The sequence below is a fragment of the Gigantopelta aegis genome, chromosome 9, assembly GCF_016097555.1.
Source record: "Gigantopelta aegis isolate Gae_Host chromosome 9, Gae_host_genome, whole genome shotgun sequence".
Lineage (NCBI taxonomy): Eukaryota > Metazoa > Mollusca > Gastropoda > Neomphalida > Peltospiridae > Gigantopelta > Gigantopelta aegis.
In genome coordinates this window covers 83,104,083-83,121,551 of record NC_054707.1, presented here as the reverse complement: position 1 = coordinate 83,121,551, position 17,469 = coordinate 83,104,083, and the positions used below count along the sequence as shown (strand labels likewise).

Genomic DNA, 17,469 nt, shown 5'->3' with positions numbered 1-17,469 from the left:
TCAGTTTAATATGTAAGAAATAATCGACGAAAATCATTTTTATTCTATTTCCGACAGTACTTTAGTATGTGGAATCTGTGTCATTTCAATGGTTTTTCTTAGATTTCTGTCTGGACAAAATGTGAGTAAAATCTAACGAAAAATAAAGGTAGGAAAGCAATTTTTCGTAGTTGTTAGCATTTTGGTTTGGACTTTAGGTTTTATAAGTACGGTGCCTGGAATGTCTTGTTATTTGTTTTTGTGTGGGGGTTTTAAAAATCCGTTTATCAATAGCAGACAGTTTTGAAGTTGTTAAAATGTGTATTTTGTTTTTCACAGATCAAGATATAGTAGACTCGTCACCAGCTCAGGAATCCGATACCTTTCCCAATTTCCCAGAAACCTTTTGCAACCCACAGGAAATCCATGTTGATCAGATGAGAGAAAACAGGCATGGTTAGGCAACTTTGTTCTTTTGCCAGTGAACAATCTAAAAACAAAGCATATTAGATTCAGGTTTTAAAGCAGCATATTAGGTTCAGGTTTTAAAGCAGCATATTAAGTTCAGGTTTTAAAGAAGCACTCTTACCTCTTACTTCTCCATCATTTTATATATTTTACTAATGCAATACAAACATAACAACAGGGTGTTTTCACTATAAAATTTGTAACATAAATCTCATTGTCATGTAAACAAAAGTAAACATGTTACCATTTGTATTACATTGTATTTGCAACTGCTAGTACAAACATTACATAAAGAAACGTTCCCAGTTGCCCATATCTGTGATCTTTGAAGTATATCCAGGAGACTTTCTTGCAAGATCGAACTAGGGATGAGAGAAACGAATATCTCTGTATTAAATTGAAAACAAGTATATTTGCATTCAACATATGTTTGTTTGTTAATTCCAGAACAAATTATACAAGAACTGAAAGCCGACGAAAAGCTGTTTGTAGAAACGTTTGCTTTTTCCAAAGCCAAACAAGTGATTTGTCAGTCTGGACACGTGACCTTAACGGGTGGTCCAGGTGAAGGCAAGACATTGATGAGTCGACAAATTCTTCTTGATCAGATTCAGAAGGGTTACAATCCTTTGGTTGTGAGGGAAAGGCGTGATTTGGATTATTGGAATCCAAAGGAAAAGACCGCAATATTATGTGACGACATCTTTGGGAAGTCTTCCTTACATTCTGCTGCGGATTTAGAAAACGCAAAAGATATTATGGACAAGTTTTTGGCTCACTGGAATCATGAAAAAGACAATAACATCGCTATTCAGACTACAAAGTTGCACGTGATCATAACATCAAGGAACTACTTACTAAAAGAAGCACGCGTGTTTAGAAGTTCACATTGGTCTATATTTGAAGGTGACCGCGTTCTTGATCTCACGCAGAAAAATTCATTGTCAGAAAACGAAAAACGAAAAATCCTTGAAATTCACCTCCGCAGCATTACATATAATATGCAGGAAGATGATATGAAAAGTGTCATTACTATTACCACAAAAAGCATTGGCTTTCCTGAATGCTGCAGACTCTTCATTGACACACACATACTTGGTTACTTTAAGCCAGATCCTAAAAGGTTTTTTGCTGAACCACTAGAATTTTTGGTGAACATTATAGAGAATTTGTATATTGAAAAAGAAAACTACAAAGCCATATTTCACCTGCTCATCCTTAGAAACGGCAGTATTAAAATGCAGGATATAAGTACATACTCTGTAGAAATCCGGGATTTCCTGAAACACGTTGAGATCAAGGTACCGAACCACAAAGATATTAAAGAAGCCATGGATGTTTTATGTTCGTGTTTCCTAACATCTGACGGCTGTCTTGTAATGGCCAGACACCCTTCTATTTTTGATGCAATTGCATATGTCATTGGGTGCTACAGCCCATCACTGGTGCTCAAGTGCTGCAGTTTGGACTTCATATATCAGCGAGTGCGAATAGTTGATGGATCCAACCCTACAGAACCAGACTGTGAAAAATGGTTTTTGATACAAATTCTAGAAGATCAGTTTAAAACCCTGGCTGTGCGATTTGCAGAAACAGTTCAAGAAAAAACGACTGACCTGTCACTAGTATGTAGTCATCAGGCTTGTTCTGTACAAAGCTTTGTTCGGATCTTCTTTAAGCAGCTGCAAGCGAGATCAGGAAAGATGGCAAAACTCTTAAAGTATACTAAATTGAGTACCCTTCTCAAGGACAAAGACAAGAAGTGTGCAAATTTTATCTACTGGTCCACATGGAACAAGAATGGAATATTATGCAAAAGGATTCTGCGACATTGCTCCTTTTTAGAAACCAAACTGGTTAAGGCATTGTATGGAGCAACCATCAGTGGAAACACCGAGGCATTCAGTATGCTGTACAAAAAGCTGCATCCTCCCTTAGCCCATATTGTTCTATCCAGCGCATTATCAGAAGTCAAATGCGTCCACACGCCACAGCAGACCCAGGATATATTAAATTCAGCCACTCTCAAAGAAGTGAGAATTACTGAACCTCTGATCTGTATTGCAGCAAAGTATGGAAAAGTTAACATTCTCTGCACGATGGAAAAAGAAGGCTTTCCTCTCAGTGTGAAAGGCAAAAACAACATGACACCTTTACATTATGCTTGTGAAGGCGGAGATCTTGTGAGCGCACATTTCCTCATCACTCATGGTGCCAGCGTAACAGCCGAAGCACTTGACCACACTTTACCATTAAGTATGGTCCGAGTTGAAAGTATGAAGACGCAATTGGCGGAGTTCTGTGATGGTAAGCTATTGATATTGTTTCCTTTTTAACCAAAGTAATACCCTTGGCTGATCATGGTACTGTTTTCTATTAAAAAGTGTATACATACATATATACATACATAGACATAGACATAGACATAGACATAGATATATATATATATATATATATATACTCTTCAAAAAAGTAGGGGAACCTGAAATATTAATGTTAATATTAACTAATAGACTGAATATATACGTTTTGACCACATACATCCTAGTAAAGAACGTTCAGGTCTGTTTATCAACACACCGAACACATTCCACAATTTGCAGTTGCCCCGTACACGTGTGTAGGGTGTCATTCTCGATTTTGACAGTTTCCAGGAAGGTCGATTAATCACTGTGGAACATTATTTCTGTCAATCTTTTTCATTCTGTTGATCATACAGTTGTTATTGTAAATTCTTATTAGAGTTCCCCTACTTTTTTTAAGAGTATATATGGTATTAACCTTCGCAGGAAGTTCACATATTAAAATGCACTTTATAATTAATCTACCTGCTGCAAACTGGGGTGTTACATAGTATTTAAGAGATGTGTGTTTGTGTGCGTGCATGTGTATGTATGTATGTATGTATGTATGTATATATGCGTGCATGCATCTCTCTCTCTCTGTGTTTGTGTTTGTGTGTGTGTGTGTGTGTGTGTGTGTGTGTGTGTGTGTGTGTGAATCAATTAAATATTGATTTTTATTTTTAATTTGATTTTTACATATATACCCATATATGTGCTTGGTTTTAAGAAAACCTTCTGCAAGAGGTTCGTTGTATGCTGTTGAAGTTGAAAGATCTGCATGTTGAGTTCGTCACCCAGGAGACGGAGACGACGACTTGTGATTTCCACGGCATTCTACAGGAGGTGTTCACGCACCACGTCTACAGTCGGAAACACGTCGCCCAACTCATGTGTGAAGACAAATTCCCAGGTACATATCATATGTAACAGCATTAGGTTCGTGTCCCAACAGACGACAAACAGCTGCACGGTTCAGGACAATGGTATTTTATTAAACATCATACACAAAGTATTTTTTAAACCCTGAAACATCAAAACAATAAATTAAAATACAGTAAGAATACAGTACATGACATTACGATAAGAAATACACACACATATACACACATATATATATATATATATATATATATATATATATATATATATATATGACAATGGACACATGACATTTCCTATAATGTCACATATAGTTAACATATATATCGAATCACATATTTATATACGGTTCCTACTAAACAATACATTCACAATACATATGACACAATAGTATATGTTAATCATTAAACTTTTATACAAATATACAATCCACAGTAATTAAAACAACACAGTCATGTACATACCAAGTGTGTGTACCTAAGGTTGTAACACCTGAGGCCTAATTCACTAAACTCTCGCAACTTTGCGATCTCGCAGTGCAATGCTAAAAGACTTGCAAAGAGGATGCTTTGTTGTTTTTGACACACACAGTCAACGATAGAGATCTAAATAAAATAATAAACCACACTAAGTATCTTACAGATACTATAATAGGTATAATACGTACATCATTAAATTATACACCAATACAAACTGTGCAAACATCTTACTCTCAGTTAACTATCACACCATAATCAAATTAACATTAATATTAAAAGCCATTAGTATTTAGTTATAAGAAATCATAATATTAATTACATAACCATTTAGACATTAGAACTTAATTAATTTAATATACTTCATCTGTTACTTAATTACTTTAGATAAAAATATTTGCAGAAGTTATTTTACGTATTATTACAATATATTATAATGCACCGACTTAATCCATAAACAGTAATTTGCATTTAGAACCTGCCCGTAAACAAATACACTAGATAAGAAACATGAATACTACAAATACTACAAATAACCAATACAAATAACTAACCTTAGAAATCCTATAAGAATTCAACATCACAGCAATAGCGACAATATCATTTCCACACTGAGAACAAGAACTCTCAGTATTTATGCTTAAGATTATATAACTAGAAGCTGGACAGAAACACCAAGACTGAATACCAGCTTACAGTAGACGCAAGCTTGAAAGTTTAGAACAAAGGACAGACACAGCGCAAGAATGCAGGTGCTATTGTTAGGTGCTTGTGCAAGATTCAGCACCTGGAATAAAGAAGCTGTATTAAAAGTAAATGATTAAATTAAAGGAACACTATCATCTTTCAGAATTACCTGGAAGAGACATTGGATTAATAATTATTAGGTACCGTATAGTAAACATTAAAACATAACATACAGTGATTACCTGTAAATAACAATCATTTAATTAGTTAGAGGAAACATATTACAAACATTATACAGTACCATTATATACAGATAAAACTCGATATTGCCACACATACATGCAGCTTCGCAAGCCAAGCTACCATTCCATATCTGTAGCATACTACAAAATGCATAGTTCATCAAGGTAAACATCTTCGCAAGCCAAGCTACCATTCCATATCTATAGCATACTACAAAATGCATAGTTCACCAAGGTAAACATCTTCGCAAGCCAAGCTACCATTCCATATCTGTAGCATACTACAAAATGCATAGTTCACCAAGGTAAACATCTTCGCAAGCCAAGCTACCATTCCATATCTGTAGCATACTACAAAATGCATAGTTCACCAAGGTAAACATCTTCGCAAGCCAAGCTACCATTCCATATCTGTAGCATACTACAAAATGCATAGTTCACCAAGGTAAACATCTTCGCAAGCCAAGCTACCATTCCATATCTATAGCATACTACAAAATGCATAGTTCACCAAGGTAAACATCTTCGCAAGCCAAGCTACCATTCCATATCTGTAGCATACTACAAAATGCATAGTTCACCAAGGTAAACATCTTCGCAAGCCAAGCTACCATTCCATATCTGTAGCATACTACAAAATGCATAGTTCACCAAGGTAAACATCTTCGCAAGCCAAGCTACCATTCCATATCTGTAGCATACTACAAAATGCATAGTTCACCAAGGTAAACATCTTCGCAAGCCAAGCTACCATTCCATATCTGTAGCATACTACAAAAATGCATAGTTCACCAAGGTAAACATCTTCGCAAGCCAAGCTACCATTCCATATCTATAGCTACTACAAAATGCATAGTTCACCAAGGTAAACATCTTCGCAAGCCAAGCTACCATTCCATATCTGTAGCATACTACGAAATGCATAGTTCACCAAGGTAAACATCTTCGCAAGCCAAGCTACCATTCCAGATGTCAAGATAAACTACAGCAAGATCTGAATAGTGTATAAAAATGGTGTTACTATAATAAAATGTTCATAAACACAAAAAGACCAAATATATGACTATAGGAACAAGACAAAAAGTTACAATCCAAAATGACATTTCTCTTATATAACATTTTAACATCTACGGCACAGCAATAAATATCACAATAAAAACTATCGTGCCGGAGACGTTTATCTTGATAGATAGATAGATAACAATTTAACGTGTCCATATACCACTAGGGTTTCCAACACGCCCATCCAGAGTCCGACTTCCTCGGGATGAGGGGAGGATAGAGTTGAAAATGGGCAGAATTTTGAAAATAGCTATTAGTAAAAAAGTTAATAGAATTAAAAAAATAAAAATAAATAAAGTTACAAGCCAAAAATAAAAAGAATTGACTGCTCGGCCGAATATTTATATAATTTGGAGCATTTTAGATGGACAGTCCAAAAATAAATAAGAGAAAGAAGAGAGGATCGGACTATTTAATAATATTAAAAAAAGAGAAGAATTTCGACATATAATTTTGAACGGAGGTCTAAAAGTTTAAAGTCCGATCTAAATGGTCCGGGGGGGGGGGGGGGGGGGGGGAGCGTGTGAGTTTAAGGTGGGCGGAATTTGGAATACGAATTTAGTAGTTAGGTCAAAGACCTAAAGCCAAAATGAGCTCATTCATACAACTCATGTCTGGACAAACATTTAAGTCCAAAGAACAAAATTAGACTGCTCGACCGAAAGGGTTTTAAAGTGATTTGAGCAATTTAGACGGGCTGCCAAAATAAAGTGCGTCGGACTGTTTACAAAAAAAAAAAAAAAAAAAAAAAAAAAAAAAAAAAAAAATAATTAAAGTCCAACTAAGCCCTTGGAACGGTTGGCGACTACGGGGACGAGATGAAGTGCTTGGCGTTGAACTGTGGCACCAGTTTCCTCCAACGGTGGGCTAGCAAGGTCTTAGCTAGCTCGACGTAATGGGCACCAGCGATGATCTTCAGTACTCTGTGGATGGTGTAGTTGTCCATGTCTTCGAAGAGTATTCCCTGTCTGTAGAGATCATCTCGGCGCGACGTCACCACAAGTCCAAACTTCCCGTCTCGTAGTTCCATGGCGTGGATGGCACACTCAACTCCGTCAGGAAACTTCTTAAAGTTGCCCTCAAGAATGCCTCCCGGCAGTGAGCTGGTGTCCGAGGTGTCCCCGACCAAATATCGAGCGTACTGGCCCTTGATCTTGGAGATGGCTAGGCTCTTGATGAACTACGAAGTGCAGTATAGTGTACGGAATGGTACCCTGGCTGGAGAAGACGAAGTACCTGTATCACATACGAACTGCGCTGGATTTAGTAGATATATTGCATTTTGTTTCTGCTTTTAAGATAGTTTATGTCCAAATAATTAGTGATACCGCGCAGCTAGCATAAAACGAATGTAAATAATACTGATGTAAATAATATATTACAGGGAACATTTTGTTCAGTATCACGTCGCGATTCGCTACGCAGGTTCCAAAGATCGATACACAATTTTAAAACATTAAACAGTAGTTGTTAATCCATTTTCAATTGACTAGAAATATCGCTAATCAATATTTTCACAACAAAATGTTCGCTGTATTATAGCACGGTGGAGGCTACCCATATTGCGATACTATCCACCTCAGAGGTTCAAGGCAAATCGGAGACAATTTTGCTGTTTGATATATTTTTCTTCTCCTATGCTTACCACCACCCCCTGCATTATTATTATTATTATTATTATTATTGTTATTATTATTATTATTTTTTTTATTATTTTATTAAGAATAGTTAAATAATATTAAAACATTCATAAAAACATTCCTCTGAAATTTTTAAACTGACTTCTTCTTTTTTATTTCACAGAAAACACTTTATTGTGGTTGAGAAAACAAGGGTCATCAAATGATTCGGAGACGATAATGTGTACTGCGTACCTCCTGGAGACTTTATCACTCTACGTCCCGCTTTACCCAAAGCTCATGGCAGTAAGATATATCAGTTATATTTCACTGGCACATTCAGGCCCGTCGCAACGATATTGGGAACGGGGGGGGGGCAATATGTGTGTAGTGGGGAAGGAACACAAGCCAGATTTTAATCTTTATGTATATGGAGTAAGGCAAAAAAAAAAAAACCCCAATATATTAACATCCTAAAGTTGGTGGGCACACTGACTCTCCCCTCTGTTCCTATTGGGTTTACATTATTTTTGAAAGTAGACCTATGCGCATGTAGGGTGAACCCAATTTGTGATCAGTCGTTTGAGTTGCTCAGGCAGTTGAGCATTCGCCTCAGGTGAGATTGAGTTTTAGAATTCAGTCTGCTTAGCAGACCATTAGGTTTTAGAATTCAGTCTGCTTAGCAGACCATTGGGTTTTTTCCCCATCTCAAACAGTGACCCACAACTGGTAAATTGGAATATCAAAAACCATGGTATGTGCTGTCCTGTCTGTGGGAAAATGCATATAAAAAGCCCTTGCTGATAATGGGAAAATGTGGAAGGGTTTCTCAGAAGACTATATGTCAGAATTATCAAATGTCTGACATCCAATAGCTGATGATTAATATATCAATATGCTCTAGTGGTGAGAAGCAAACTTTAATGTTCGTGTTTATGTGCCTGCAGTAAGGTCTGGTTTCTGTACAGGCATGTGTCAGGCTGACGTCATAGACCAAAAAGTGACACATGCAGGCTGACGTCATAGACCAAAGAATAATTAGCGTGAGTAAATCATACTAATTTGGGATACTTTTCCAGGCCACTGAATAATGCAGTACACCACTGTTAAATTCATTTATTACCACATATATATATATATTGGGAATTTCCAGGCCACTGAATGATGCAGTACACCACTGTTAAATTCATTTATTACCACATATATATATATATATTGGGAATTTCCAGGCCACTGAATGATGCAGTACACCACTGTTAAATTCATTTATTACCACAGATATATATATTGGGAATTTCCAGGCCACTGAATGATGCAGTACACCACTGTTAAATTCATTTATTACCACAGATATATATATTGGGAATTTCCAGGCCACTGAATGATGCAGTACACCACTGTTAAATTCATTTATTACCACATATATATATATATATATATATATATATATATATATATATATATATATATATATATATATTGGGAATTTCCACTGTTAAATTCATTTATTACCATATATATATATATATATATATATATATATATATATATATATATATATATATATATATATATATATATATATATTGGGAATTTCCAGGCCACTGAATGATGCAGTACACCACTGTTAAATTTATTTATTACCATATATATATATATATATATATATATATATATTGGGAATTTCCAGGCCACTGAATGATGCAGTACACCACTGTTAAATTCATTTATTACCACAGATATATATATATTGGGAATTTTCAGTGCCACTTCCGTTTGGGCCTGTCTTCTGACCCACAGAATGCCTGGATAAATCCATGTATCCGTCGACGATCCAACACAGACCTTCTGCGACTGTGTTCCTTTAAAACGATTGCTTTAGTCTATTTATCTGCGTCAGTCTCCGCCAGTTGCCGATTTTATGGAAACCTGGCTTTTCAATGACCTTGGATCCTAAAAACAATATTTGATTACACCAAATCAAACAATATTACACAGAGATTTCTAAACATTAAGAAAAATTCAAAACGAAAACAATTGTATTCGTTTATTCAAATTATAATGTAGAGCTTTTGCATCCCCATTAAAAAATAACAATAATAAAACTTTAAAACCCCCAAAACAAATCTTTAAAAATGGTGGCAACTCTGATTACGACAAAGAGTAGACACACAACATAACTGTTTTAGTTGTGAGCCCTTAACATCAATCATCAATCTGTTTGTTTCTGTTTTAGCACTTCCTGTCTGACGACGTCGACATCCCAGACATCCTATCTGGTGTTTTCAGCAAATCTGAGGTAACATCATACCACTTTCCTGTTTATCTCTTGTTTACTGACAGTTCGTTGTTTGTGTTGTGTGGGGTTTTTAATTTGTTTTTTTAAACTTTCTTTGGATGTTGTTCTTTTTTCCTTTCTTGTGTTTTTTTTTGCGTTTTAGAATACCGGTATTTTTCTTACTTTGTGTGTGTGTGTGTGTGTGGTATCTAGCCCAGTTAGTAGAGCCCTTGTTCAGTTAGTAGAGCCTTTCATGGGCGGATCCAGGAAATATTTTTAGGGGGGGGGGGGACCAAAAAAGAAGGGCACATTGACTCGTCAAAAGGGCACCTTACTACAAGTTTTGATATTTACAATTAATATGAATTCCTACAGTTCTACGTCATAATATACTAGCAATAATGAAGTAAATTGGCGTCACTCGCGTTAGAACCTCAATGGGGCCCCATTGAGACTCAATAACACAGACACATATCTGCAAGCTTGCGCATGTACACGAAAATCTTGATTTCATTTATCTACAATATAATTATTGTTTACTTAAAAAAAAAAAAAATTCTACAAACAAAAAGGGCACTTGGACATTTTGAGGGCACTTGAACAATTTTTGGGGGGGACGCGTCCCTCTGGTCCCCCCCCTTGGATCCGCCCATGGCCTTTGCCCAGTTAGTAGAGCCCTTGTCCAGTTAGTAGAGCCTTTGCTCAGTTAGTAGAGCCCTTGTCCAGCTAGTAGAGCCCTTGCTCAGTTAGTAGAGCCCTTGTCCAGTTAGTGGAGCCCTTGTCCAGTTAGTGGAGCCCTTGTCCAGTTAATGGAGCCCTTGCTCAGCTAGTAGAGCACTTGCCCAGTTAGTAGAACCCTTGTCCAGTTAGTAAAGCCCTTGCACAGTTAATAGAACCCTTGTCCAGTTAGTAGAGCCCTTGTCCAGTTGGTAGAGCCCTTTACCAGTTAGTAGAGCCTTTGCTCAATTAGTAGAGCCCTTGCTCAGTTAGTAGAGCCCTTGTCCATTCAGTAGAGCCCTTGCTCAGTTAGTAAAGCCCTTGTCCATTCAGTAGAGCCCTTGTCCAGTTAGTACAGCTATTGATTAGTTACTGGAGCCCTTGTCCAGTTAGTAGAGCCCTTGTCCATTTAGTAAAGTCCTTGCCCAACTAGTAGAGCCCTTTCCCAGCTAGTAGAGCCCTTGTACAGTTAGTAGAGCCTTTGACCAGTTATTAGAGCCCTTGCTCAGTTAGTAGAGCCCTTGTCCAGTCAGTACAGCCCTTGTCCAGTTAGTACAGCCCTTGTCCAGCTAGTGGAGCCCTAACCCAGTTAGTAGAGTCCTTGCCCAGCTAGTAGAGCCCTAACCCAGTTAGTAGAGCCTTTGTCCAGTTAGTAGAGTCCTTGCCCAGCTAGTAGAGCCCGTGTCCAGCTAGTAGAGCTCTTGTCCAGTTAATAGAGCCCTTGTCCAGCTAGTAGAGCCCTAACTCAGTTAATAGAGCCCTTGTCCAGCTAGTAGAGCCCTTGTCCAGTTAATAGAGCCCTTGTCCAGCTAGTAAAGCCCTTGTCCAGTTAGTAGAGCCCTTGTCCAGCTAGTGGAGCCCTTGTCCAGTTAGTAGAGTCCTTGCCCAGCTAGTAGAGCCCTAACCCAGTTAGTAGAGCCCTTGCCCAGCTAGTAGAGCCCTAACCCAGTTAGTAGAGCCCTTGTCCAGTTAGTAGAGCCCTTGCCCAGCTAGTAAAGTCCTTGCCCAACTAGTAGAGCCCTTTCCCAGCTAGTAGAGCCCTTGTACAGTTAGTAGAGCCTTTGACCAGTTATTAGAGCCCTTGCTCAGTTAGTAGAGCCCTTGTCCAGTCAGTACAGCCCTTGTCCAGTTAGTAAAGTCCTTGCCCAACTAGTAGAGCCCTTTCCCAGCTAGTAGAGCCCTTGTACAGTTAGTAGAGCCTTTGACCAGTTATTAGAGCCCTTGCTCAGTTAGTAGAGCCCTTGTCCAGTCAGTACAGCCCTTGTCCAGTTAGTACAGCCCTTGTCCAGCTAGTGGAGCCCTAACCCAGTTAGTAGAGTCCTTGCCTAGCTAGTAGAGCCCTAACCCAGTTAGTAGAGTCCTTGCCCAGCTAGTAGAGCCCTAACCCAGTTAGTAGAGCCCTTGTCCAGTTAGTAGAGCCCTTGCCCAGCTAGTAGAGCCCTAATCCAGCTAGTAGAGCCCTAATCCAGCTAGTAGAGCCCTTACCCAGCTAGTATAGCCCTAACCCAGTTAGTAGAGTCCTTGCCCAGTTAGTAGAGCCATAACCCAGTTAGTAGAGTCCTTGCCCAGCTAGTAGAGCCCTAACCCAGTTAGTAGAGCCCTTGTCTAGCTAGTAAAGCCCGTGTCCAGTTAGTAGAGTCCTTGCCCAGCTAGTAGAGCCCTAATCCAGCTAGTAGAGCCCTTACCCAGCTAGTATAGTCCTAACCCAGTTAGTAGAGCCCTTACCCAGCTAGTAGAGCCCTAACCCAGTTAGTAGAGTCCTTACCCAGTTAGTAGAGCCATAACCCAGTTAGTAGAGTCCTTGCCCAGCTAGTAGAGCCCTAACCCAGTTAGTAGAGCCCTTGCCCTGCTAGTAGAGCCCTTGCCCAGTTAGTAGAGTCCTTGCCCAGCTAGTAGAGCCCTAATCCAGCTAGTAGAGCCCTTGCCCAGCAAGTAGAGCCCTAACCCAGTTAGTAGAGCCCCTGTCCAGTTAGTAGAGCCCTTGCCATCTAGTAGAGCCCTAATCCAGCTAGTAGAGCCCTTACCCAGCTAGTATAGCCCTAACCCAGTTAGTAGAGCCCATACCCAGCTGGTATAGCCCTAACCCAGTTAGTAGAGCCCTTGCCCAGCTAGTAGAGCCCTTGCTCGCTTAGTAGAGCCCTTGTCCAGTTAGCAGAGTCCTATCCCAGCTAGTAGATCCCTAGCCCAGTTAGTAGAGCCCTTGTCCAGCTAGTAGAGTCCTTGCCCAGCTAGTAGAGCCCTAACCCAGCTAGTAGAGCCTTTGCCCAGCTAGTAGAGCCTTTGCCCAGCTAGTAGAGCCCTAACCCAGTTAGTAGAGCCTTTGTCCAGTTAGTAGAGTTCTTGCCCAGCTAGTAGAGCCCGTGTCCAGCTAGTAGAGCTCTTGTCCAGTTAATAGAGCCCTTGTCCAGCTAGTAGAGCCCTAACTCAGTTAGTAGAGCCCTTGTCCAGCTAGTAGAGCCCTTGTCCAGTTAATAGAGCCCTTGTCCAGCTAGTAAAGCCCTTGTCCAGTTAGTAGAGCCCTTGTCCAGCTAGTAGAGCCCTTGTCCAGTTAATAGAGCCCTTGTCCAGCTAGTAGAGCCCTAACCCAGCTAGTAGAGCCCTTGTCTACCTAGTAAAGCCCTTGTCCAGTTAGTAGAGCCCTAACCCAGTTAGTAGAGCCCTTGTCCAGCTAGTAGAGCCCTTGTCCAGTTAGTAGAGCCCTAACCCAGTTAGTAGAGCCCTTGTCCAGTTAGTAGAGCCCTTGTCCAGCTAGTAGAGCTCTTGTCCAGCTAGTAGTGCCCCCTCTCTCTCTCTCTCTCTCTCTCATAGTCTCGATTTTGACCATTTGCATGTCAACAATGTGCTGAGGTGCCATTAATACAAATCGATTTCTTTCCCTTTGACTAGTGTTTTGTTTTCGTAAGTATTCACACTTGTAGATTTCAGTTCCAAACTAATAATGCATTTGACAAAAACAACACCTAACTGAAAATATAAGTGCATTTAGTTAAAACCAATAACAGTCTTTGTTACATTTTATTTGATCGAGTCTATTTGATATTGGCTACAAGTTTCCGAACAAAATTTGTCAGTTATCTGTCTCATTTAGAACTTGGTGTTTTGTTGTAGTTTTTGGATGAGTGCATTATTCGGCTAATATGGAGCATGCATATCATGACAAAAACCGGGGACGAAAAGCTTCAAGACAGTGGTATTAAGGTAAATATTTATTGTTTTAAAAGTAATTTAAATGTGTTGGACTGTTTAAAATAAATCGCACCATCATAGATGTAATCTATGGTTGAGCTCATTTGAGACTTAGTTAAAGGTTCTCAAATTATTTTTACCGTGCCAAAAGTCCTCGCAAATCAATGAAGAGCTAACACGGGAATTCAAGATGGCGTCAGAAATGGCCATCATAATATACTTTTTCATATCTTTACAATCGTACATAGTGGAAATGCAATTAATATTGTTCAGGTTTGGAACTATTTTGAGCTTTTACTCCTGGCCTAGCATATTCTCCACTGACTAGGGCCTACCATAAATTTGAAAAGCAAGCAAGTAGCCCACAGTTAATTCAGTTCATGTCGATAAGACCATGTCACTTCTTAGCTAGTTCTGATAGAAGCTGCTGTTCATTGAACAAAATCTTTTCTTTTTTCTTTTTAAGATTCTGTCTAAAGCTGTGACGATGTGTGACAAACCGTGGACAAAGGCTAAAGCCATTATAACAGCTGGCGTAGTAGTGCACAGTTACAACGAACAGGATCAGTTCAACTGCCTCATTAAAGGAGGTACATGTTTATCACCCAGTTGTAGTACATCAAGCTTTTCTTATTGAGTGTAGAAGGACTTCGCTCAGTCAGTTGAGGTGCTTGTGTTGCAGGATCGAACCACCTCGGTGGCTCCATTCAACTGATTGGGTCTTTCCTCATTCCAACCAGTGCACCACAACTGGTCAAAGGCCGTGGTATGTGCTTTCCTGTCTGTGGGAAAGTGCATATAAAAGATCCCTTGTTGCTAATGGAAAAAAATGTAGTGGTTTTATTTGATGACTACGAGTCAGAATGGTCAAATGTTTGACATCCAATAGCCGATGATTAATTAATCATTGTACTCTACTTTATCATTGTAAGAGATGAACTCACGGCTGCGTGTGCACTGTCATCATTGTAAGAGATGAACTCACGGCTGCGTGTGCACTGTCATCATTGTAAGAGATGAACTCACGGCTGCGTGTGCACCGTCATCAAGTTAACACAAGGATAGCAAAACACAGCGCCCCTACCTTTAACACAACATGCGCTACATTTGTTCTACCCTACTTTGAAAATTTGAAATGTTATCTCACACCCCTCAAAGTTAGAAACATTAAAGTTTGTTTTGTTTAACAACACCACTGGAGCACATACCGGTAGATGTATTACTCACTGGTTATTAGATTGAAAACATTTGATAATTTTGATACATGGTCGTAGAGGAAACCCGCAACATTTTTCCATTAGTAGCAATGGATCTTTTTATTCACCATCGAATAACACATACCACGGCCTTTGGTATACCAGTCATGGTGCACTGGGCCACCGATGGGGATTGATCCCAGTCCGCCCCACATCAGGCAAACACTTTACCACTGGAGGGACATGTGCCCCCCACTTTTCAGATATTTTGCTTTATATTTGCTTTATTATAGTGTAAAAGTGTGGCCCCCCACCCTCCCCCTCCAACATTTTGGCACATTCCTACCCCACTGAGTAGCTTTTTGGTGGATATCACCCCATAAACAGTGAGGTGAGGACAAATTCTTGTACAATATTTTGGGATAGGGATAGGGATAACAAAATGTGTCATAACTTTGCAACCAATGGATATAGCCACACAAATTAGCATTCAAAGTGTTTGTATTAAGACCCTCTACACACTGATATACAATATATACAAATTGGTATAATAATGAGGTCACTGAAGGTCAGAAGGTCATGACATTCTGTTGGTTTTTAAAATCCGACACCATGGCATTAATGGCACCACTGCTTCAAGTATGAGGGACATATTTCAACTCAACTGCTTAGAATGTGAATGACAGACACCCTGTGAGTAATTAAAGGGGTCATTGTTAAATTGTTTTGAAAAAAAGGTGTATTTACAACAAACGATAGGAAGTCATATTTACAAAACTAACATAAAAATGTGAAAAACCCATAATTACTTTGCAGGCAGTCAACAGATCTTACACACTACCAGTAACAAATTGACAGTATTTTACCATTGCCTTAGATTTCAACTTTTAAAAGGGACCACTTGTCTTAAGATATGTTATGGTTGTCGTCATGGATTTCCCAAATGGCCGCCATGCAAAAACCTATTGATACCAATACCTCAGAACCCATACCACCTGGACTAATAGCTTATCTAATAGCATTTTGAGTGCTAATTTGTGTGGCTATGTCCATTGGTTGCAAAGTTATGACACATTGTGTTATCCCTACAACAAAATATTGTACAATAATTTGTCCTCGCCTCACTATGTTTATGGGGTAATATCCACCAAAAAGCTACTCCTTACAAAAGTATATCATACTAAATTATTAACTACAGGCATAGGGCTATTTCAAAAACACCATGAGACTTTGCCTGCTAAGGTGATACCAATTTTGACTCTGGCCCATGGACTAATATTTGAGACAGATCAACATTACCTAGGTATACAATATCTGGTGAAGGCTCAGTGGCCGTTAAAGGCGCATACTCTAGTTTTAGCCTGTGAAAATGGATAATCATTTTAGTTAATCTACAAACCTGTAACATTATAACAAAAAGAAGCTAAAATCTGTGATGTTTAAATGGGGAAATACCATCTAAAAATAACTAGACCGTGAACGTGCATATCAGGAATTACATGTATGTAAAATGCATTTTGAGGTATTAAAAAAACCTGGATGACCAGAACCACTTCATGTGTACAAAAGTGAATATTCTAAATAATAAAATGTAACAACATCTAATTTAAATGATAAAAATGTGAAAAATATGTCGTAGTTTAAACAAAAAACTAGGTTCTGTCACTTTAACATACAGCTGATGATAGTTTATCTTTTGGACAGAGTTGGAATCCATTTGGTGGCTGCTGGCGTGGGTGTTGGAGGGTCTGAAAACTAAGTCGAAGATGGTCAATATTGGTTGTTTTCAGTGCAGCTGGTTCATCAATGTGGCAGACATTCTCAAATCTCTCAACTGGCTGTCGTTTTTTGACGGAACGCGTAAACAGGTGATATTGGCTAATAAGAGAATACATTATGTAAAACAACAAATTTCACACCTTTCAGTCCTTATTTAGTTCAGCTATGTGCCTATAACAAATTACAACGAAATAATTCCAGTGTACTATTTTGGTTTAAAAGGACTTCCTGTTTGCAAATCTTTAGAGCCCACCACCAACCAAGCGATCCCTGCCATGTTTCTCCAGTAGAACTGAAGATACACCACTGTAAATGTTTTGCATGAAACCATGGAAAAGATCGATATTCAAGACTGGTTTCACAGGATTTTGAGATATGCTGACCGTGTCATTTTGGAGAATCAATGTAATTTGTACAAATAACTTTTACGAGCCATTCAGGCTCGTATCCTAGCCAAGCTTGCGAGTCCTATAGGTTGCACTATACCAATTAATTTCCGGCTGGGTCGAAGTTCGAGGTGTACCGAACTTTTGATACAGAAGTTAACACCACAAGT

The 17,469-nt window shown here is 38.8% G+C and overlaps 1 protein-coding gene across 1 annotated transcript in view; it reads left to right on the top strand.

Moving 5' to 3' along the window:
- Window positions 1–17,469, top strand: part of LOC121380464 — a 30,566-nt gene extending 13,097 nt beyond the window's left edge. Inside the window, exons 4-11 of the mRNA XM_041509284.1 lie at window positions 319–435; window positions 895–2,754; window positions 3,520–3,702; window positions 7,942–8,063; window positions 9,994–10,056; window positions 13,861–13,950; window positions 14,405–14,528; window positions 16,839–17,469. Coding sequence (XP_041365218.1) covers window positions 417–435; window positions 895–2,754; window positions 3,520–3,702; window positions 7,942–8,063; window positions 9,994–10,056; window positions 13,861–13,950; window positions 14,405–14,528; window positions 16,839–17,071 — 2,694 coding nt within the window. The 5' untranslated portion in view covers window positions 319–416 and the 3' untranslated portion in view covers window positions 17,072–17,469. The remainder of the gene's footprint in view (window positions 1–318; window positions 436–894; window positions 2,755–3,519; window positions 3,703–7,941; window positions 8,064–9,993; window positions 10,057–13,860; window positions 13,951–14,404; window positions 14,529–16,838) is intronic.